The 22,899-nt window shown below is 42.9% G+C and overlaps 1 protein-coding gene across 1 annotated transcript in view; it reads right to left on the bottom strand.

Annotated features, from left to right (window-relative positions):
• Positions 1-1,767: 1,767 nt before the first annotated feature.
• The window catches only part of HSPA12A (heat shock protein family A (Hsp70) member 12A), a 62,004-nt gene continuing 40,872 nt past the window's right edge, over positions 1,768-22,899 (bottom strand). Inside the window, exons 7-12 of the mRNA XM_061458653.1 lie at positions 14,276-14,447; positions 11,544-11,630; positions 10,884-10,988; positions 6,956-7,214; positions 5,178-5,281; positions 1,768-4,466 (exon numbers count right to left, since the gene is read on the bottom strand). Of these exons, the coding sequence (XP_061314637.1) occupies positions 3,832-4,466; positions 5,178-5,281; positions 6,956-7,214; positions 10,884-10,988; positions 11,544-11,630; positions 14,276-14,447 (1,362 nt within the window). The 3' untranslated portion in view covers positions 1,768-3,831. The remainder of the gene's footprint in view (positions 4,467-5,177; positions 5,282-6,955; positions 7,215-10,883; positions 10,989-11,543; positions 11,631-14,275; positions 14,448-22,899) is intronic.

Here is a 22,899-nt window from a genome sequence, read left to right as displayed (position 1 = left end):
TTATCAATGGGCATCCACATGCCGCTTACAACGTAAGGTTGTTTAACTGGGTTATAGGCTACAGACCACAGCATAATATTCTACTTACAATTCTAACTCCTTAGAGAGACAAGCTAAATTTTCCATTCGTAAAGAGGGCAACAAGGACAGCTGGGAGTTTGTTCCATAGTTCAGTGCTCTGCAAAGATAAGCTTGATAGTGCTCCCATCAGACAGAATGAGGAAGTGCAAAAATGTGCAAATCACATTTTACAGCTAGAGTAATTTTAGCAACAAACCCCTGCTTGGATCCGGATGGGATCTTACAAAAGGTGAGTAAGAAAGGGCAGAGAATCGCTACTGTGCAGGGAACCATGCTTCAGAAGAGCTGCAGAAATACCCTTAGCATGCCCTGCAGACAGACTAGAAGCAACACAAAACCATGGGCCACCTCATCTTTCTTGTGGGTCATCTCCTCTTCAGAGGGGAGAGGGGGAGGTTGCAACCATTTATTACATCAAATTCTGCGTTAAGGTTAGCAGAAACAAATGTGTGCAGGACTGGAGCAATTCAGTTTAACATAGGATGCAAAGACAACAAAGCCTATTTTTCCTTAAGAAGTTTGCCTTTTGGTAGGCGGTAGTGGTGGACTGGGTCTTACCTGCAGCTACAATAAATCAGCATTGCCTGGCTTTGGAAGGTAGTTTTGTGTTTCTTTGGTTGTTGGGTTTTTTTATACTATGGAAGATCCTTAAGAAAACCCCAAAACCTAGTGAAGAAGCTGTATATCCAGACCAAACAATCTAATTTTTAACTTGGTTTTACAGGAGGATTCATCCATTATTATGATAAACTGCTGGAGGTGGAATGGTCACCGTCTGAAACAAAGAAATGAAAATCCCAGCAACGTACTAGTGCATCTGTGTAATAGGCTTAACCGCTATGACTTGCATTGCAGGAAGAATGTTGTATTCTCTGACACACCAACATTTCTTTCCTATTATTATAAGATCAGCCTTTTACATTTCACATCTTACCATCTTTACAAGGCTATAATTACAGAAGCTGATTGAGAAATTATGTTATTTAAAATTAACAGCTGAATGAAATCAACAGAGGCAAAGAGCATTTTTATACAAGAAAATAGCACTGTAGAAAGAAAGAGTCTGTACAATATTTAAATATTGTATATACATAAAATTATATTGTTCATAACTCATCTTAAAGTTTCTCTTGTTTGTAAACCATGGAAAGCAACACACACACACACAAAAAAATCCCAGTATTTAGCTTTTAAAGCATTTAGCAGGCAGCAAGAAATCGAATGCTTGCAAGCACACTTTGTAATTATAGAAATATCCAGCCAGATACCATGACTTGCATTCTCCATAGTCCTTATGTTTTTTCCTTTACTTTTTTTGTTTCTTAAAGCTGAATGCAGAATACAATGCTGCATTCTGCAGGAGACACAAAACTCAATGGCAAAATGCAGGAGATCAGTTCTGCAGCTCTTCACTGTGGTGAAACGCCAGGCTAAACACAGAAAGCTGAAGTGCAGGATTAGAATGTAAACCAGTGAAATAGTTGATAAAGCTTTCATTTCCCAAAAGTGACAGTGATGGATTTAACTCATGCTCAACTTATTAGAAAGGAAGGTTTAGCTTAACAATTAACATTGCAAAGCTTCAAAAATGTAGTGAATTCCAGCAGGTAATCAGGCAGCTCTGTATAAATGCTCTGAAAGTGTCAGCATTTTAGGGTGATTCTATAGGATTCTGGATTGGGATTGGGATTTGGATTTGGACCTGAAGTTGTCAATTGATGGCAGATGCAGATTGTAGTTCACAGAAATGATGCACCTGCACAATTTTAAACATAAAACCTGTTCCAGTTGCAGAAGAGATTTTCCAGTTGAATGTGCTTAAGGAAACCTTTCCAGAAAGTCTGGAAAACAGGATGCTACTGTGACCATCGTGTATTTTATCTGTGTTAGAGTTGTGTGCTCAGAGCCATGTGAGGAATGTCTTATTTAATGCTATGTGTAGTTTCATTCTCCTGGCTTCTGCTTTCCACTTTACTGGCCATCCAACTCAACCCAGAAATATATTTTACCCAATTAAAACATTTGCTACTCAAAACATATTATGGAACTTTTGGTCTGGATGTTTTCTCTCTCTTTTGTTTAAATCTTCCTGGACAGGCACCATCTAACTACTTCCAAATCTTAACAGAGGAATTAACAAGAAGATAAGTACAATCAGTTGGAGAAGTGCTTATAAACCAGATTGGTCACAGGGACCTCAACAGGCTGGAGGAATGTGCAGACAGGAGCCTCTTAAAGTTCAATGAAGAGAAGCGCAAAGTCCTGATCCTGGGGAGGAATAACCCCATGCACCAGTATATACTGCAGGCCAACTGGCAGGGAGACAGCTTGGAAAAAGACCTCAAGGTCTTGGCAGACACAAAGTTGACCGTGAGCCAGCAATGTGCCCTTGCAACAAAGAATGGGCTGCATTAGGGAAGGCATTGCCAGCAGGTCAAGGAAGGTGATTATTCCCCTTTATCCAGCCCTGATGAGACCACATCTGGAGTGCTAGATCCAGTTCTGTGCTTCTTAGTACAAGGGAGACATAGACATACTGGACTGAGACCAGCAAAGGGTCATGAAGATGATTAAGGAACTGGAATATCTGTGATGTGAAGAGGCTGAGAGAGCTGAGACTCTCCAGACTTGAGAAGGCTCAAGAGATGCTAGGAATGTATACAAATGCCTGAGAGAAGACAGTAAAGAGGATAGAGCCAGACTTCTCAGAGGTTTCCAGTGAAGGAACAAGAGGCAATGGGCACAAATTGAAACACAAGAAATTCTTTTTAAAAATAAGAAAAAAGTCTTTCACATTGAGGGTTGTCAACAGGCTGCCCAGAGTTCAGGCATCTCCATCTTTGGAGATAGTCAGAACTGGACAAAGCATCCTGCTCTGGCTGACACTGCTTAGAGCTAAGAGGTTGGACCAGACAGTCAATGGATGTCCTCTCCAACCTCAGCTATTCTGTGATTATATGATTACAGATGGAGACTAATAAAAGTAAGTTTAGAAGACCTAAAATGGAAATAGCTTTGTTCTTCATTTTTCAAAGTATATTGAGGGTAATGCTTCCTATTTAATCCAACAGCTTATTCTGACAGCTTCACCAATAAAGGCCTTGTTTTCAAACTGGAGCAATCACTATTAGGCTCCTAATATGTATCTGTATTTCCTAAAGCTAATTTTAAGGATTTCTGAGAATCTTCTTTTCCATAGGATCTTAGAATTTAAGAAACTCAGTTCTCGTTTCTTTAAGTCATTGATTTTCAGCACTTAAAATATTGAAAGCATAGGGCAAAATCAAAAGAACACCACAGACTACTAATTTGTTCCCATTGCCAGAGGATGGTGCTGTTTACAGAGACACCCCACACAGATACACCCCCTACAACAACCAGGGTGAGCTCTTCTTGGGAGGAAGAGGAAGAAGAATAACAAGGCAAAGAGATTATGATTTTATATCTTTTTAACTAATCATCAGGAGCCAACAATAATCAGTATTTACTTAATAAAGCTAGGTCTTTAAGCATGCTTGAGTAACTTGGGAACTTTTACTACCTCTGGAACTTTTGCTCCCAAAACTTTTTATGGGTCTTTCAAAACCCAGCCTTTGGTCAAAGGGCACAAACATGACATACCCCACCTTAGAAGCTGTTCTCATATAGCCTGCTGAAATTCGAGTTGATGACATGACATATGAAAGTCAAAAAATTGGGATAGTGGAAGATCAGTCTCACAAACAGGCTGTGGTGGGGGAAAATGGGCTGTTAGTAGTTTAAGAAATCAATACCAACTTTGACACTTTTAGAGGTGGCAACATCAATGGCCATGGCTTTGATTTCAGTGTCCCCAAACTGCATGAGCGTTTTGATCTCCCGCCGGTTTGGCACTGAAGCATCAGTTCCCGTGAGATCCAAGCGGAGAGTGCCACACTTTTTCACTCCAGATTCAGTGATGAAGCTAACATTATCTTGTTCTGAGCTATAGATATTGATCACTATTACTAACTGAGAAGGTTTGGCAGGTGTGTAACTGCGTGTCACAGTTTCTCCAAGGGCTACAGATTGGTCGGCTGAGATAAACTTGTCAAAGACATCAGTGCACCAGCGTGTGCCGTCTTTGACTAGAAGCTTCTCTGGTGGATGCTTCCCTTCCACAAAGCGGTTGAGCACACCCACACCGTAGGTGAGAGGTGAACGCCGCACTTTGATGACAGCAGGGTCTAGACCAAAGAGAACAGCTCCTTTGAGGATAGTGAGCCCCACATCCTGAGGAATGATGACTCGACATCTCGAACCAAAAGCACTCTGGACAGCTTGTTGGAGTAATGGGGATTCAGCGAAGCCACCCACCAGGAACAGAAACTTGACGTTGGTCACTTCTGGCTTATCAAACACATCGCCTAAAGAGAAAGAGAACCCATTCATTAGAGAAAAACCCAGTGTGAAAAGGCAAAGCAGGTGAAACTCCTAATGTCTGAGTGCACTGAATGTCCCGACTTCAGAGAAAATCATACACTTCAGTTGTAGGCTCACCCTTAGTTCAAACGACTGAGGCAGCAAGGCTGAGCTATCTGTCACAACTACTGTAATCCTAGGTCTCTTCTTCCCTGCTCAAATATAAGCTGCTCTGCGCCTCCTGTCTTACTAAGTTGTGACCTCATAAATTTACCTATTAATTCCTCAATTTGTCAGTGATTTGGATGGTCATGGACAAATGTGACCTTCCACTGAGGAGAAATGAACTAGACGTCTTAATAGCAGGAAACTAATTATATCTCTGGCATTATTTAGTTGTTGCCTGAAACAGGAAAAAGAAAAGCAGGATCCGTGTTGGTGCATTTCAATCTTCTGAATGCTTATAGCTTTGGAAATACAGAATAATTGAAGCTTATGCAGTAACAGGACTGAATCACATCCAATAACTAGTACTAGAACTAGGCAGGTATGTTAATGTGATGTCCCTTAGCTTTATTATTCTCCTAACTACTACGCACATTTGGTGCATACTGGGGGGGGGTATTTGACTTTAATTCCAGTTACTGGTTTGAAATAGGTAGGCAAAGCTTCAGTTTCACCTCAGCCAGAAAGTGGGATTACACACAGATACTTACTAAGGTGCTGAACAATCTGGTCAATTGTAGGTTTGAAAAGAGCATTCATTGCATCCGGGCTCATCCTCAGCATTCCCTGGGAGGACCACTTCACAAAGTCCACACTGGAAGAGAACAGGTACAAAGTACATTAATACATTATAGCTGAGCTGTAAGAAACAGCCGGGCACTCACAAGACACACTAAATACATGAATGAGTTTACAGAATCTGAACGCATTTTACTTGGAAGAAAGTGCCTCACCTCACCCTAACCCCATGCCAGCTGCAGCAATGTAAAATTTCAAGGGAGAATTATTATTTGTGCTTGTCTAATTGCTGTTTTCTTTGCCTGATTGCCTTCCGAAACATTACCAATGCTCAGCTGCTTCCTGAAACAGCTGGCAGTCAATGCAGCGCTCGCTCATCTGAAACAGCACTGATTCATCCCCAGAAGGGCAACAGTTAGATTATAGCAGAAGCAGGCCAAAGCCACTGGAAACACATGAGGAAAACAAGCAAGTATGGGAAGCCTCAGGAGGCAGAAGGGAGCACAGTATTTTTAATGAGGCATAACATTTGTTAAGAGAATACAGGAATTATGTTATTCCATCTCAGATACACATCCATAAAGCTCAGTAATCTCCTTTTCAGTCATGCACATGATATGTCACCTTTATACTCTATCACTTTATCCACTGAACTGCATTTTATTTGAAGGGAACATTTAGCATTCCCTCTAAGATTCACCATTAAAACTATTAACAGAAAGAGATGGTCTTGTGAGGGGTTATATTTGCAGAAATGTTTAATGATTTCAGAACCTCAGTCTCATTTAGGAAGTGACCCTGAGCTGGATTCCAAGTCCTTTAGGCTTAAAGTACATTTACCAATAACTTTAGGAAGAGATGTAGGAGTCTGAAGCCTGCATTCAAACATTCAGCATTCACTGGATTAAAAAAGGCAGAAAGAACTAAAGGTACAGGTACTAAATATTACATCTTCTGCTCTCAGATCCCAATCATTCTGCCCTACATTCACAGTCTTTCTTGCTCGTTCTATTTTATGCCATTCATTTCCAAATCTCCTGTAGCACATAATTTCAAAAGAGGCAAAATGCCCACTTTTACTTTCTCCTCACTTCCTTTTCTATTGCAGTCCATGATCTTATCATTTAGGGTGACTTCCTGATACCGAAAATCATGAGTTAAAATCTCTGGAGGATATTATGTCTCCCCACCTCCTGAACAAATTAACTGGTAAAATAGTAGAAGTAAAGAAAGCACGACGTCGCTTTGAAAGAAGAATGCTTTCCCCTTGTAGGGCTCTGTGCAGTAGTGCATGTTTTCACCAGTGATCTGATATTGCTAATAACCCTTCTCCAGCCATTAAAATATCCCTGCATCGTACTCAAAATCTTGGATTTGTTCCAGGACCTCTAAAAGTTCAGGTTCTGGGTAGCTAACTTCCAGACATCAATTCTGTATTTGATCTGATGTTCCTAATGAACACATGAGGGGTTCAAACTATATGGCCAAATTCAGGATGATGCAGTGGTGGCCTAATGAAAACCACAGAAAGCAATACCAGAAGAGTGCAAGTGTGTACAGAAAAGCTTTGGCACAAGACTGATCAGACCTTTTCATTCTGGAAACTGCACTTCAGGCAATCCCATTTTCTCATCCTTTCTCATCTTTACATTATTATTCTTCAGTCGCCATGTAATTAGGATATTTTAATTATTTGTCTTTGCTACCAGTGGTTAATTCTGCATTCATTTGGGTTCAATCATCTACTCACTTGCTTTTCCTCAAGGCATGCTCGACACTGTGACCTCGAAACTTCTTGTAATAATCAATGAAGGAGAAAGGCAGAGTGATGTTTAGTGGATTGGTCCTGTCCGGAGCTGCTGCCCGTTTACGGGACTCAAACGCTATCATCAGATCTACCCAGGCAGCAGGACGCTTGATTTTAAATTGCTCAATAAAATCTTCTCCAAATATTTTACACAGGAGCTTTTCAAATTCATAGTCCACGCCTAGAGAACCATATGGGCCACCTGTATTACAAACAAAACACAGCTTTAATATTCTGAACCGCTTATTAGATTTCAAGTTGACCAAATACACATCAAATTGACACTACTAGGACTGTCACGGGAGAAAGCCCATAGAAAGAGGTATCTTTCCTAGGTGTAACAGTCTGATACTAAACATAATCTTACCTTTGTCTCACTTTTACTCCTATACCATCAGAGCCCCTGCAACACTACCACTAAAAAACAGAAACAGTTTTATTAGAAGCTGTCCTGGGTTCAGCAGTAGCAGTCATGTTTCTCCTCCTTGGTAGCTGGTGCAGTGCAGTGTTTTGACTTTCAGCTCGGGAACAGAGCTGATAACAAGGATGTTTTGGTTTGGCCAAGGACTTTGTGAGCCTCATGCTCTGCCAGGGAGGAGGGGAAGCCAGGAGGAAGCAGAGACAGGACACCTGACCCAAACTGACCAAAGAGGTATTCCATACCACAGCACGTCATGCCCAGGATGTAACTGGGAGTGAGCCGGAAGGGCTGGGAGACTGCAGGGTTGGAGGAGGTATCGGTCGGAGCTTGGTCGGGCTGAGGGGGGCGAGTTATCGGTCGGCTGGTGCTGAGGTGTTGTATTCTCTTCCCTTATTATTTCCTTTATCATTATTATCATTGGTGGTAGCAGTAGTGATTTGTGTTATACCTTAGTTACTAAACTGTTCTTATCTCAACCCGTGGGAGTTGCATTCTTTTGATTCTCCTCTCTGTCCCTCCGGGAGCAGGGGGAGGGCAAGAAAGGGGGGGAAGTGAGCGAACGAATTACCTGACTGGGTTTAAACCACGACAGTTCGTTTTGGCGCCCAACGTGGGGCACGAAGGGTTGAGATAACGACAGATTTGACTGGATTAATAGTCACTCATCACAATGACGATTTATTGGCTCTCAGAGTTGTTCTTGTTGATCTCACAGCTTCAGACCGTTGTAACTTACTTAGAGCCGGTATTTGCTGTGTTAGTGTTTATCAAGTGTGGGGCCTGGGCTAAGGTTCTTGTCTCACTGTGCTTTATGGCAATGGCTTGTAATACGGGTGGGCTCCAGCAGCAGGGCGGGACGGACGTGGCCGTGGACTTGTACCTGGCCGTCCGGCTGCTCTTCACCGTCCTGTCCCTCGCCCTACTCTCCATCTTCGTGAGGCTGCGGGGAGCCGAGGGGGAGCGGCCCCGGGAGCCGGCGGCAGCCGAACCGGCCCCGGGAGAGCGGCCCCGGGGACCAAGCGGCGGCGGGAGCGGGGCCGGAGGCCGCGAGGGGACGGCTGCCGGTGGAGGAGGCCGGGGCGGTCGAGGAGCAGAAGGAAGCGGCTGCCGAGCAGCGGGAGAAGGCGGCGGAGGAGCCGAGCCCCGCGGAGGAGCCGAGCCCCGCGGAGGAGCCGAGCCCCGCGGCCGAGCCGAGACCCGCGACGGCCGAGAGCATTCCCCGGAAGCCGCCCGCCGAGCCCCAGGGGGACGCAGGAGACCACGCAGCACTTCCCAGCAAGGCAGAGGAGGAAGAGCTGGACTCAGGAAAAGAGAAGCTGGTGGTGGGAGAGCCGGCAAGCACAGCAGCTACACCAGCCCCAGTGACAAGCACAGCAGCATCGTTTGAGAGTTCTGAAGGCTCTGAATGGCCTTTGGGTACCCTTGGGACCTGCCTGCTGATTGTGCTGGGGATCAGCATGTTGGCACACACACAGGCTGTGTTCTACCCACAACCATTTTGTCTGATCTCAACAGTTAAGCAGAGTCAGGTTTGGGTCTTGTCTGGGGTTAGACAACAATATAGGGGGGCCCAAGAGGTTTTCCCCAAGGCTGAACAGTCATGAGTGGCAGGGTGTGTGGGACAGTATGGGCAAGTATCTAGTCCACTGGGCCCCTCCAGTGCTTTAGAAGCATCGGAGATGGAAGGCAGCTGTATGGAGTCCCCAACAACAAGCTGCAGAAACTGCTGAAGGGGACAGTGAATTATTTTAAGCCTGGTGGGCCCATGGCGCTTCAGGCCATCAGAGCAGAGATGCAACATAGAGATGGACTCATGATCGAGGGGTGGACTTAGCAATGGACACTATTGCCCAGGTTATTCACGAGTGTGAACACTGCACACAGTCTCTCCTGCTCTGGAAGACTGTTACAAGAGATGGAGCCTGACATCATGGACCAGATGGACTCAGCAGCTTTATAGGGACTGGTCCATGCACTAAGATAAGAGTGATGGTATATTGAAAATGTGGGATCTGAGCACGACGTGAATGGTATGGAATAAGGGGTGGATAATGTCCTGGGTTCAGCAGTAGCAGTCATTTTTCTCCTCCTTGGTAGCTGGTGCAGTGCAGTGTTTTGACTTTCAGCTCGGGAACAGAGCTGATAGCGATGTTTTGGTTTGGCCAAAGACTTTGTGAGCCTCATGCTCTGCCAGGGGGAAGGGGAAGCCAGGAGGAAGCAGAGACAGGACACCTGACCCAAACTGACCAAAGAGGTATTCCATACCACAGCACGTCATGCCCAGGATGTGACTGGGAGTTAGCCGGAAGGGCTGGGGAGACTGCAGGGTTGGAGGAGGTATCGGTCGGTGCTTGGTCGGGCTGAGGGGGGCGAGTTATCGGTCGGCTGGTGCTGAGGTGTTGTATTCTCTTCCCTTGTTATTTCCCTTATCATTATTATCATTGGTGGTAGCAGTAGTGATTTGTGTTATACCTTAGTTACTAAACTGTTCTTATCTCAACCTGTGGGAGTTGCATTCTTTTCGATTCTCCTCTCTGTCCCTCTGGGAGCAGGGGGAGGGCAAGAAAGGGGGGGAAATGAGCAAACGAATTACCTGACTGGGTTTAAACCACGACAGAAGCAGAGGAAACTGCCTCCTTATCCACATGAGAGGTGTGGGCTGGACTCATATTTAGGAGTAGACAGGCTTGATGTATACTGTAGGTTGTCTCCTGAGATAGTCTTAGAGCCACCAAGACTGAAAAGTCTCAGTGACGAACCATACAGATGAAGATTAACTTGGTACAGAGACACACCAACAAATAATAAGCTGATTCGGGCTTAACAGCTTAGCTCGAGGGCAAAGACAGGGGACTGGGAGTTCAGGAAGGGAATACCATTCAGGGAATCACACTTTGTATCTTTGTTGGGGACCAATCATTATGCATTTTTCCCAGGGGATGGCAGACCCTCCTTGTTACGCTGCCTGTGACATTACTGGAATATATGAGATTCCCCTTACATCTAGGGAAACTTCCATTCTGCCAGCATTCACTTCAGAAGGATTTTGTGATACTCAGCTGTTCGTATCTCCAAGGTACATCTCTGAATACCTGGACAGAGCAGCAATACACATACACAGGAGACCTCTCAAAGGACAAGAAGGTGACAACTTTACCAGCAGAAGTCAGACCAGGACCAAGGCAGGAGGTCATGGCCCGAATGAGAGTGAATAACACAGGAGATGGCACTTTCTTACTCTCCCATTGTGAGATTTACCATCCAAAAGCATGAGAAGCATGAAGTGATTTACCATATATGCTGACCAGCAGCTAGATTATACTGATGTTGAATGTTGTCTTATTTCAGGAAGAGCTGTTAGTGAAATGCATGAATAACAAAGGCATATATTTCCTTCACTGACAAATCAAAATATGACATAAATAAAGCAAATGGTGAAAGTAACACTACCTGTTGCTTTGTATAGCTCCTTAAGGTGTCCTTCAGGGAGCCTGATCTGATGGACAGTTATATCCACTGTGCCTCCTCCACTGTCAACAACGATGTAACGGTCACCTAGTTTGCCAAAGAGAAATAGTATTTACATTAGGATTATCACAACAGCATACTGCAACGAAATATGCTTCTCAGGGGTGTTATCAGCCTCAGAGATAATGACTTACAGAAAGTCATGAATGCCTAAGCCGAATTCTTGATCCTTATTAGTAATTATAATGCAGTGACTGATAGCAAGTATGAAATTCAGATTTCAAAAGCTCTTGATTTAGCTTTTCAGCTAATTTAGTTGATTAGTGGAATTTCTCATGCTGCTGATACGCATTCTACCAAAATGATACTGTGGCATATTCACACATCCTGCTCCAAGGAAAATACCCTGGTTGCATTTTAAAACCTGGATTGCTTTTTCCACGTCCTTAATAAACCATATTTCACTAGAACATACGGAATTGCAGTTCAGCCTTAGTAACTAAGAGCAGCTCACAAACTTGTATTTTATTTTCCTATTTACAATCACTGTGAGAACAATGTAGTGCACAGCACAGTTGTGGGAAACACATTTGCCTGCAATATAAAACCAGCGAGAGCAATTTACTCAAGAAAGTACACTACCTTCCTCCAGTTCAGACCAGATCTCTCCTATGACATTTTCCACCATAAAGGTCCGGCTCTGTCGATTACGACGGATGTGTTCCTTCGCTAGTCATGATTAGAGAAAAACTTATTGAGTGTAAGAAAGCACAAAGAAGGTGATATCAAATGCAAGCAGGCTGACATCTGTATTTATCATTCCTTAATAAAACAAATGAACAAAGATTATCACATTAGAATCGGGAACGTTATAACGCTGTTCCTAGAAAGATGGAAAATTGTTTTCCAGCCACACTGATCCTCCTCGATACTAACTGCATTAAACCCAATAGCCTAATATGAAAACTCTAAGCAGGTCGGATGTATTTCTTTGGTATATTCTGGTTTCAAAGCGCTGTCTGGAAGTGGGCTGGCAGCCAGCTGTGCTCCGCACAGGCTTTGCCGCAAGGCGGCAGCCCCAGCCTGCTGCCAGACACCCCCATTGACAAAAGCTGCTGATTTGGGGGTCTCAAGCAAAGAGACACCTCCTGAGCCTTTCAGCCTGTCTCAAAACAAGCAGCTAAAGCGCTGCTTCAGACTTGTAACTCCTTAAGGCCGCAGTGATCACCCTCATGCTATTTTCAATATACACCAGTTACAAAGAATCTAGCAATATTAAATCCATCAGTTCACTTACAGGACTGAATTCCTACTTAGACATTTAAAAGATGCAGAAGTCTGTGAATAGAGGGAGTAGTCAGAACCATTGTTATTATGCCTTTAAATCAACCTCTACAACTGAGTGAGCAAAAAAAATTACTCCCCGTGTAACCTTCACTCACCTTCAAAGGCACTTCTATAAAACACTACAGACGGGGAGGCATCTGGTCATGCATGAAAATATCATTCTTTCTGAAAATATCAGCATGCAAATCACTGAATGGGTTTTGCTTCTTGTTTCTATAGTGCCTATCACCAGAAAAACACCAGCAGCTCCACTTGCACCCCCTCCTTCCTATAAAGACCCTGTGATGCAGACAGGCTGCATTAGCCTTGCTGCGCTGACGGAGCAGCACACAGCAGGGGTTTAAACAGCAAAGTGTTCAGTGACAGAACAAGCACCAGGTCCTAGCAAGGGCCTGACCCAGAGCCCACAGAAGTCAATGGGAGCCCTTTCATTCACTCCTGTGGGTTAAAAGTGAACACAAGAGCCAGCCTTTAACTATGACTGAAGCTTATCCTGGCTGCTACAGACAGTAAAATTTTTGTTTTGACTTCACAGCAATAATATGGTCCTTGGAGTGCTTCTCTCTGTTTATATTACAAGGGGTTTTCTCCTTAATCTGTTCTCAGCTTGTCTTGGGTGCCTGCCATGCCTTGATGAAATTTTAATTCCAACCCCAAATTAACTCCCCCCAAACTTTGTTTTCATTAATTTTGACACGAAACCTTTCTCGTCCTCAACAGATTTTACCATATGAAGTCAAGGGGGAGAATTCTACCCCTCATCCAAGAAAAAGCTCCTTAGCAGAAATCCATGATCTGCCAAATTCTGCTTAGCTTCAAAATCTTAACCGGAGAAACTCTCCTATTATTTTCCCACAGGCAAATCCCTGTGTGGCCTGAAAGTGAGTTCATGTAAAATCACATGGACTGAGAAAGGTTCATGACATGAACAAGGGGGACAGAAGCCAAGGAGCCCCTGAAGGGACTGTGCCTGTGCTCTGCTGAGCACATCTGATGACTGCTGGCTGGGAGAGGCATGGATTTGAGAGAATGATGTAATAACTGCCTAACTAAAAGAAAATACCCTCTGGTAAGTACAGGAATAGCTTTTCTAGCTTCATCTTCCATTTGCCTGCACTGTTTTGACCTACTAAATGTGATAAAATACAAGTTCTTCTGAAAAATCCCTTCTGGGATAGATTGGCACACTACCACCCATATCAGTGCAACTGCTACAATTCACACAGATGGGATTCACACAGATGGGATATCTGTGCATTACGCAGCATTCACATCTTACAGCTGCTTCGTTTGCCTTTTTTTTCCCCTTTCTTTCCTATTTTCCTCCAATCTCAGGTAGAATACCAAGCTCAAAAACCTTTGATTACAAAGGCTCTTTGGGCAAGTGACTTGCACTGTGGTCCAATCTCTGTCCCTCATTGTAAGTCAGCCCTAAAACATTGATATTAGCAACAGATCCTAGGTCAATAAATGAGAAGTGCAGTATCTAGCTGCTCTTCTACAAGCATGAATTCATTGCTATATTCCAGCACCATACGTTCCCCTGAGTGTTGAAAGTAATTAGTGATGCTTCCTAAGGTGACGTCCAAAAGCATCTGCCAAAACCCTGGAACACCTCAGCCTAAAAGTCTCATTGCAGATCCAGTTACTTAACACTGTTTTGATAATGCAGCTAATTGAACGTGTGACTGTTTCCAACAAATTAAAAAGATGATCCAATGTAAGGTGTTGATTTTAATTAAAGCAAAAAAATACTACTGTAAAAAATACTAAGAGACTCCCACGATATCCCAATAAAGAGAAAGCAATGAAGCTACCTGCATGCTTAAATTCAGGTGCGTGCAAACGTGTCTGCTGGATTAATACCTAAACTAGCCTAATAACAGCAAACCAGTTTATAAAAGCAAACTGATGCTAGCCTGAAACATTCAGGAGAGCAAAGACAATAAGAAATGGTAAGGAAAGAGCCCATGTGGGCAAAGAAAACTTAGCCATGAGAATCTAAAGAAGCGAGTTAATAGAAGTACCCTGTGTAAATCCAGTTCCAATAGTGTCACTCGGGCTGTAACCATTGACAGGTGCCCTGCTACTCAGGTCTATCATCTGGTGCAGGCGGAGCTTTCGGCAGTAGATAGAGGCAGCCTCAGGTTCCAGGGCAATGATCAACTGCTCGGGATTTTCAGGAGACGCCATTCCTGCCTGCGAGAGAGAGCTGATCAGAGAAGTGGGGTGGGAAATAACCACAACCTAGCAGACCCTTTTCATTGAACAAGCCTCTCCCCAGCTCATGGTCTCAGTTAGGTCAGCCCCCTGCCTTCAACACGCAAAGGAGCTGCTGCCAATGGCTAAAGGTCTTGGTCTGGGAATCGTCCTGCCCACAATGGATAGCACAACTTCACAGGCTGGAACAGGGAGTATGCATGCACTTACCATGCTAAGTGTCTAAAGAGCATCTGCGCACATGAGAGGTGGAGAAAGGAAGAAGGCAGATTTGAAACCCGTAAGGAATGGCCTAAAATCTGAACTCCTAATTAACTTGTGAATCTGCCTGCTAAGAGGGGCCCCAGCCTCCTTTAAGAAATGAAGGAATATCCTTGGCCTCTCCTCCCCACAACAAGATTTTAAGTGTGCCTTTCTCTATAGCCCAGATACCTACAAAACTTGCCAGAATAGACCCCACTCACTGTGTAGCTTACTAGGAATATGGGATACACTTTGCCAGCAATGCATCTTCTGACTTAAACCCAACATTTTTTTATTACAAAATCCACTGCTTTTAAGCTCAATCACTTTTATAACATCTTCAAAATGCTCATTATATTCAAGAACTCAAAATACAATAGGGCAGGTTCCCCAAAATGTGATGAGAACAACAATAAACCCACATTACAAAATCAACATTTGCCATTCTTTCCATTTTCTTTCTGGATTTTCAGCCTCAAGACACATAGATTTTTAAGAAGCCACATGTTCTCACATACCCACATTACTCTTAGAGCTGGGCTTGGAGAAAAATATCTAAAAGCAGTGGACAAAACTGTGTTTTCATTTCTTTTCTCCTGTGCTTCTCCCTACTGTAAGATTTTCTGTTAAAAGAGATAACAATAACTCTTTCTGACCAACTTTTGGTTTACCTGCTATTGGTAAGTGTCTGAGTATTAAAGCATGCTAGCAAACAAATGTGTATGAACATCTTTCTGCCTCCAGGGTCAGTCTTCCAGCAAACCTTCACTTCAATTCACACACACGCACTGGGGTGGCTCCACAGCATGCCCAAAAGAAAGCAGACTCGCATGAAAAGGCTGCAGACCTGGACTGGAATTTGACTTCCTTCATACAGCTACACTGGGAATTGCTGGCTAGTTTACACCTGCAGCTTGTTCACAAAGCAATACTAGGGTAAATTTGGAGGCATAAAATTGTCCTTCACATGAACTGACCCATTTTACCCTAACTTAACAAGCAAAATAAATAGATTTTTATAGAAAATATATTCCTCATTAATAACAAGAAAGAAAAAACACCAACAATTTGGGATTGGGATTATGGTCATTTTACATCCTTTACTGCTGTTGGGCAAAAGCTTCTGCTTCAGTTATATCCACTGGACTCAACAGCATGATCTGAAATGAGGGGAACTGCCTGGGAAGAATACTGTGCATATACACCACAGAATATCAAACCTTGGCAGCACATTAAAAAAGTACCATATTGAAAAGAATGCCTGCAACCAAACTTCCAAAATCTGGAAAGTGCAGATTTACAGCAGCCAGAGTAACCCTAAAACATATAAGAAGACTATCAATCAAACACAGGTCCAAACCAGACTCTCCTGCCATCACACCACTTGCATGCATGCATGTTGGCAGGCACAGTCTCAGATAAAGCTGTGGAGCTGTACTGGGGATGAAGATGAAGTTCTTGCATCGTGCCTTAATATAAACATGATCTTTCCTCCAACCCATCTGGCCACAGTAGCCACAAGAGGGGCTGGTTTCATTCCAGCTCACTTTAACACCACTTAACTCCAGGTGAGCTTTTCTACACACATAGCTTTAATTTGTTGCAATTAGAAAGAGCAATATTCAAGATATGAATCAATACTTGGTCCCAGACAGATATTTATCTAAACTGCTAAAGAATTCCAAAAATGTACGGTCTCTGTACACAAACTCTCTCGGCCCTCAGTCTTTGCCTTTGGGAAGGTTTGCTAAAAGCCTAATCTGAATCTTCCTTCCTTCAATTTTAAGGCAGGCACTTCTTGCCCTATCCAGGGGCATGGAGAACAAATATCTCCCTACTGCCCTGCTTCAGTTTTCACGTATATTAAATCCATTATCAAGTCTTGTGAAAACTCTGAGCAGCAAATAGGGTTTTTTTAATACCCAGCAATGTGGATGAACTTAGTGTGCTCAGCCTGCTCCATGTACTGGGCATACGTTAGTAGCACCAAGTCTTGTGTCTAACCTACATACACTAAAACACAAAATAGTATTTTAGGGAAAAAAATAGTCTGTTGCCAAGGATACTAAAATCCAAAGGCTACATCACAACGTATATGCAGAAGTGACAAGAGCTGAGTTGCACACTGGTATTTCCTAACACGAGGCAGGGAAGGTTGTATTAATTGCAAAGTCATCTGTTCAAGGGGGGATTTTGGTACAAATTACCAAGGCTGGTTCTGCTAAAAGAAAACAGTAGACCATTAACAATAACATTTGCTTCCTCCCCTCCTCCACAGTCTGTACCATGAACTTTTCACACTGCAGCCTGCACGTCAGGAGAGGAAGGCAGTGACCTGTAGCAGATGGACTCAGATCCATGTTCTCAGACCCTCCAAGTACAGCTGATGCTACTCTTGCTTTTTCTCTCTAGATATTATTTTAACATACACAAAATATCTCCAGAGGAAAACATTCAACAGAAATGACAGGTTTTCACAGTTCAAAGCACAGCTGATCCTAACAGAATTTCATGAAGAAAATGTTGGGATTTTTGGTTAAAAAGCTTTCCTTACAGAGTTGAAGGGGCCAGTTACAATAAAGAATGCGTTATTTCACATCATAAAAGGACCATACAAAAATCTTGTGCAGTGTAAGGTACTGGGCATCCAATATATATACATATGTATATATGTATTGATCGATATTGACTATTTCATACCTTGTGAATGTAGTATTTATACATTGCACGTTACTGTATATATCTATATCGATACACAGCACAGAGGGAATAGGGGAAGGGGAGATGAGAAAGAAACATGAACATACTGCTAGGGAGGAATGGAGCAATAAGGTTGCTTTAATACAAACTCTGAGAAGATGAAGACTTTGGAGCAGAACCTCTGTCCCATCATTACAGCCGAGAAGAAAGGGACTGATGGGAGAAATACATTGAGCATGCAAAGAAAGAAGAGTGAAAACAGCAGGCGATTAACACAAAGAAATGGTGATGCATTCATTTAGAATATTAACTGTAGACATTTGGGAATTTGCTGTATTTTGTATTTGTTCATTTCTATCTGCCTCACTCCACACCCTCACCCACTGCTGTAACCAAGGATAGTGATTCACAAGTTAACAGGTTTGAACAGGACAGATCTAAACAGTGTCTTGATATTCAGCATTATATAGATGATTCTGGCAGTGGCACAGATGCACCATGCTGCTTTTGCCTAGAGCAGACTTTATAACAGAGCCATGTCTTGACTCCAGTCTGCTAAGGAGATTTTCTTTCTCCCATTATACTCACTAGTAACACAAACCCAGTCATCACTTATGAAATATGAAGCAAGCAGGCAGTGGTTTTCCCAAAAATGCAAATGTGGAAAACCCATCATGGAATTACAAAAATCCTTTGAGCACCAGAAAGCTCTCAAAATGAATTTATTTGCAGGACGATAATGCATTTATCTACCTGGGAGAAGCAAAGAACTCCATGAAAAGAACTGCTTTAAAAGACTGCCCCAAACTCCCTTTGCTCACATGCCCAAGGACTAGGACCGTGTGCTTTGACAAGAGAATGCCCAGGTTTTCCCTCCAGTAAACAGCTCCATGAGCTGGTACTAGTGCCTTGCTATTCATTCACCAAGATGCATCATCAACAGCAAACCTCCAAGTGCTTCAAAGCCTCACACACAGGAGCACAAATAACTTTACCACCCAGATGCAGGTGAATTCTCCACCTGGCGCACTAGCTCTGGTTTTGTAGCCAGAGATGTGTCATCAGATGATAGCCACAGCTGACCACAAACACATTCCTGATTCCCTGAACAGCATCAGCTGCCAAGTGTTAAGACCAATTCATCAGTAGCAAATATTGAGGTTTGGACTGAAGCTCTCTATAGCAGTCTGAGCCCTTCCACAGAACTGATGTTCACTCCTTCCATTCACTGTGAAGTGAATGATATTCACTTCCATTCCTAACAGAATCATTGTTCCTACAGATTAAAAGATGCTGCTTTTAAAACCCATCCTCACACACCTTGACACACAAGGAAAAAATAGCAATGCACACTGATTTTATTTTTTTATAATACTGCAATGCATATGGGCTTATAAACAGCATTATACTAGAATCTTCCATGTAGTTTGAGCCTTTTTAAAAGGCGATGAAAGCCATGAGGTAGGCCTAGATAAAAGCTCCCATCTCTGAAAGCTGCCTTAATTAGAAGCATCAGCATTTAGCTGGAGTACTCCTCTATTTCATATCACAGCCAGGCAAAATATTTGTGTGCTATCAGGCATTATTTATTACACCATGGTAACCTCAAAAGCAATAGCATGTTAGGAAATACACCATCACTGACAAGGTGCACATTTCCTATTACTATTCTTTCAGACTACTGAAAGCAATGGCTGATTTCCATCTTTGCTTTTACAGAGATAACTCAGATATGTTTTTAAAGGCACAAATACAGCCTAACCATTGACTTGTACCACAAACAACATCCTTTACATGGAGTGCACCAGTTTCTTTGAATTATAAAATTGATTAAAACAACAGATACTAAGGTCTTAAATACTGCAAAAATCACACATACAGAAAATAGTACACCATCTGTGGAATTTAATGCTGATTTATTATTAGAATGGCACGTTAACTGAAGCCCGTCCTACGCATTTTGCATTCACCTTTATTTCCCTGTGCTTCACCTGCCTGGAAATGCTCTCCACTCAAAACCCCTTAGTGTCAAGCCTGGTTTATGAATGTTAAAACTTCTGAAATCTTACAGCTGACTGATGGCTCTCACAGCACTTTCCCCATCATTAGGAAACACATAGCCATGTTTTCCTGCACGCAGCTGCCTGTTTTAAATTGCTCCTAAAGCTTCTCCCCTTCCATCAACACTGTGTGATACAATGCAGGCAGGCACACACACTTTCACAAGACCACTGCAGAGGCTTAGCTTTCTTTTGTATCTGGATAACTAAAATGGGACAAACCTGCAGGATGAAACTGCATTTGGGGTGCAACAGCAGTGATCAAACACTGCCCTGTCTTGTGCAGACCTTCCAAGAACTTTTCTCCATCCAAAAGGAAAGTATTTTTGTTAAGTTTGTATGCACAATAATGAAGACTTTTACGTTCCTGAGGTTGTGTGGAGGAAGAAGAGTCTATAGCACAGCGGTAAAATCTGACTAAAGTTGTGGGATGCTCCACATGGCAGTGTTGCCCTGCCAGGAGAGGACGGAAAGCAGCAGCTCATGGGATCAAGCTGGCCCCATGCCAAGAGGTGTTCCTACCTATGGCAGAGGGATTGGAATTTAAAGACTGTAAGGTTCTTTCAAACCAAACCATTCTATGATTCTATTCTTTGCAGGCAGAGTCCAAGCAGAATGGTAGCAGGGGGATCTGCCTTAATGATGTTCTGCAGCACAGGGGGCTTGAGAGATTAAAACATTAAACAACTAAATAAAGGATGAAGTGCATTTTACCCCATGCTTATATAGGATTAGATTCATAGAACCGTATCATCATAGACTGGTTTGGGTTAGAAGGGACCTTAAAGCTCATCTAGTTCCAACTCCCTGCCATGGGCAGGACACCTTCCACTAGAGCAGCTTGCTCCAAGCCCCTGTGTCCAACCTGGCCTTGAACACTGCCAGGGATGGGGCAGCCACAGCTTCTCTGGGCACCCTGTGCCAGCGCTTCAGCACCCTCATAGCGATTAATTTTTTTCCTGACATCCAACAATGGCTCTCGCACCTCTGTGAGAAGAGAAAAACCTCCCCCTGTTAAGATGCAGCTGTATTTAATATTATAAAATCAGCATTTTCCTTATGACAAAAATATGGTGAAAATATACATTAATCTTAACAGAGCCCTTAAAAAGATCCAATAAGTACAAGAGAAGTATTTAACAGTCAGCACATATTGGAAATAAGGGAGGTACAAAGGAGCACTACACGGATTCAGCATTAATCAGACCTGTGCAGACATTCCTGTATTGACCCCTATATCACTAGAATCTAGTCAGGGCCACAGCAAACTGCAGCTGAGTCTACGTCAGTGCTAATGCCCACATGAACCTGCAGGGTGGTGATCTTCACTGCTGCAAGAAGAGCACAGAGGCCACTCTTGATTGCTCTTTGGTCCATGGGGTAGTTCAGGCCAGTTTTCTGAACTGGAGAAAAAGAATCTGATTGAGACCCTTTTTTACTTTGGGGTTTTCTCCTAGGAATACTTGCTACATCACTTTCAGGGGCAAATGGAATAAGTAAATTATTCCAACATATACTCACAAATATTAAAGAGTGCACCTTCTCTGCATTAAAACTGTGCATATACTCAGGAGAAGCAGATTTTACTTTCTGTTGCCCTACTAACCAGTGAGATGCTCTTGGCAGACTCTGTACCTCTTACTAGCTCAGATTACCTACCTGTAGAATAGGTATACTAGTGCTCTTGTTCTTTATGCATTGAAAAGCACTAAAGGAAAACATTTTGTAAAAGAAGTATAGAGTCATACACCGTATTACTTTCATGGCAGTTAAATTGGGTCTTTCAGAAACAGAAACAAACTAAGAGTGAGGTCTGACTGGATGAATGCTAAGTTACTGCTTTGATAAATTTTGTAGGTGTCTAAGACCTGCTTCAGTACTGTCTCAGTGCCATAGGCACTACATTCACGATTAATAAGGCATTTCCAGATACAAAAATGTAGCATAAATAGACTAAACAGATAAACACACACAAGAACCACCCTTATTAGACAGCTGGAAAAACAAGGCACAGAGACTAAAAGCCTTGGCTAATGTTGCACAGGAACTCACAATGAGATAGGAATCCACTCCACAACCCCAGAACTTCAGTTCCTTGTCCCAGCCAAACGCTGCTATTCACCAAACAGCAAGCTTCAACTTGTGCATGTGCAGAAGCTGCAGGGACAGCTCCATCACAGCCTTGGGCCCCCATTCTGCTTTTACAGTCTGCCACCTCCACCAACTGCATTGCTTTAATCACTTCTGAAACGATGCTGCAGACCAGATGAGTGTAACTATGCATTCTTCTGCATGGTAAGAAGAACCTTTGAAACCTGTGTTGCCACTAAAGCCACTTTTGTGGGCACTAGAGATAAGATCTATCAGATAAGATTTAGAAGTTGGAGTCTATGAACGATAATGTGGTTCATTAGGAAATGAAGCCCTGTGGAACAACAGCATTCAGCCAAAATAACAGAAGCTGTGAATTAATATCAACATTTTTCTATCATCCAAGATATTTATTATAATCAGTAACAACAGGAAAGCTATGATTGCAAGTTAAGCACTCAGCAGCCCGTATGAAGAAAGTATTGTGGGACTGAATCAAGGCAGCTCAAAACAGCAGTTGGAAATTAAGTGCCTTGTGAAATTTACACTGTTTAAACTAATCAGTTCATTGTGTTAACGGATTCATGATAACACATCCACTTAGTGCCTTGGTGAGTGAGCTCCTCTAATCCTCCTCCTTTTCTGCTAGCTAGCACTTTCTCCACTTCTATGGCATCAAACTGGGATGTCACAAATAAACGACTGAGATCTAATTATGGAGGCAGAGCATGCCAGGAAAGAAGACGATGAGCAACAAGGGAAAAGACTGCATTATCACAAAGAGATGCATAAGGGGGAGCAGGGCTGGCAGGGAGTGGGGCTAGCAGATACCACAAGGCTGCATGAAAAGCACAGTTTTGCTGTATCTTCAGCCCTGAGACTTAAGAAGCCTTCACAACAAATGTTTGAAAATCACTATGCCATCACACACACAGTGATGTTAAGGTCCTTTCCACCCCTAACCACTCTATGATTGTATGTGTGCCATTAGTCTTCAGCATGATGACAAGTACTGCAGTATATTCTCCTTTTTTTCTTTTTAAATCCAGCAATGCAATGCTTGGGTGGTGGTTGACCCTGCAAGATCTGACATCAACTGTGTCATAAAAGCACTCTGCTTTACAGCAACAGGAGCTTTTTGCTTTTTCCTCAGTAACATTTGCTACACATACAAGCATATACATACCAGATATACATAAACACATACATTTTCACACTATTGTTGCCTCTTGAGCTAAAATGAGGGTTGTGGCACAGGCTGTCCTTCATCCCATTCTGATCAGGTGCCACTGGTATTTTGCATTTCACAAGTGAGGATAGAGTGGATAATTATCACA

This window comes from Pezoporus flaviventris, unplaced genomic scaffold, assembly GCF_033815535.1.
Source record: "Pezoporus flaviventris isolate CSIRO_AGI_PZ_B2104156 unplaced genomic scaffold, CSIRO_AGI_Pfla_v1 ptg000029l, whole genome shotgun sequence".
NCBI lineage: Eukaryota > Metazoa > Chordata > Aves > Psittaciformes > Psittacidae > Pezoporus > Pezoporus flaviventris.
This window is presented reverse-complemented; position numbering and strand designations above follow the sequence as displayed.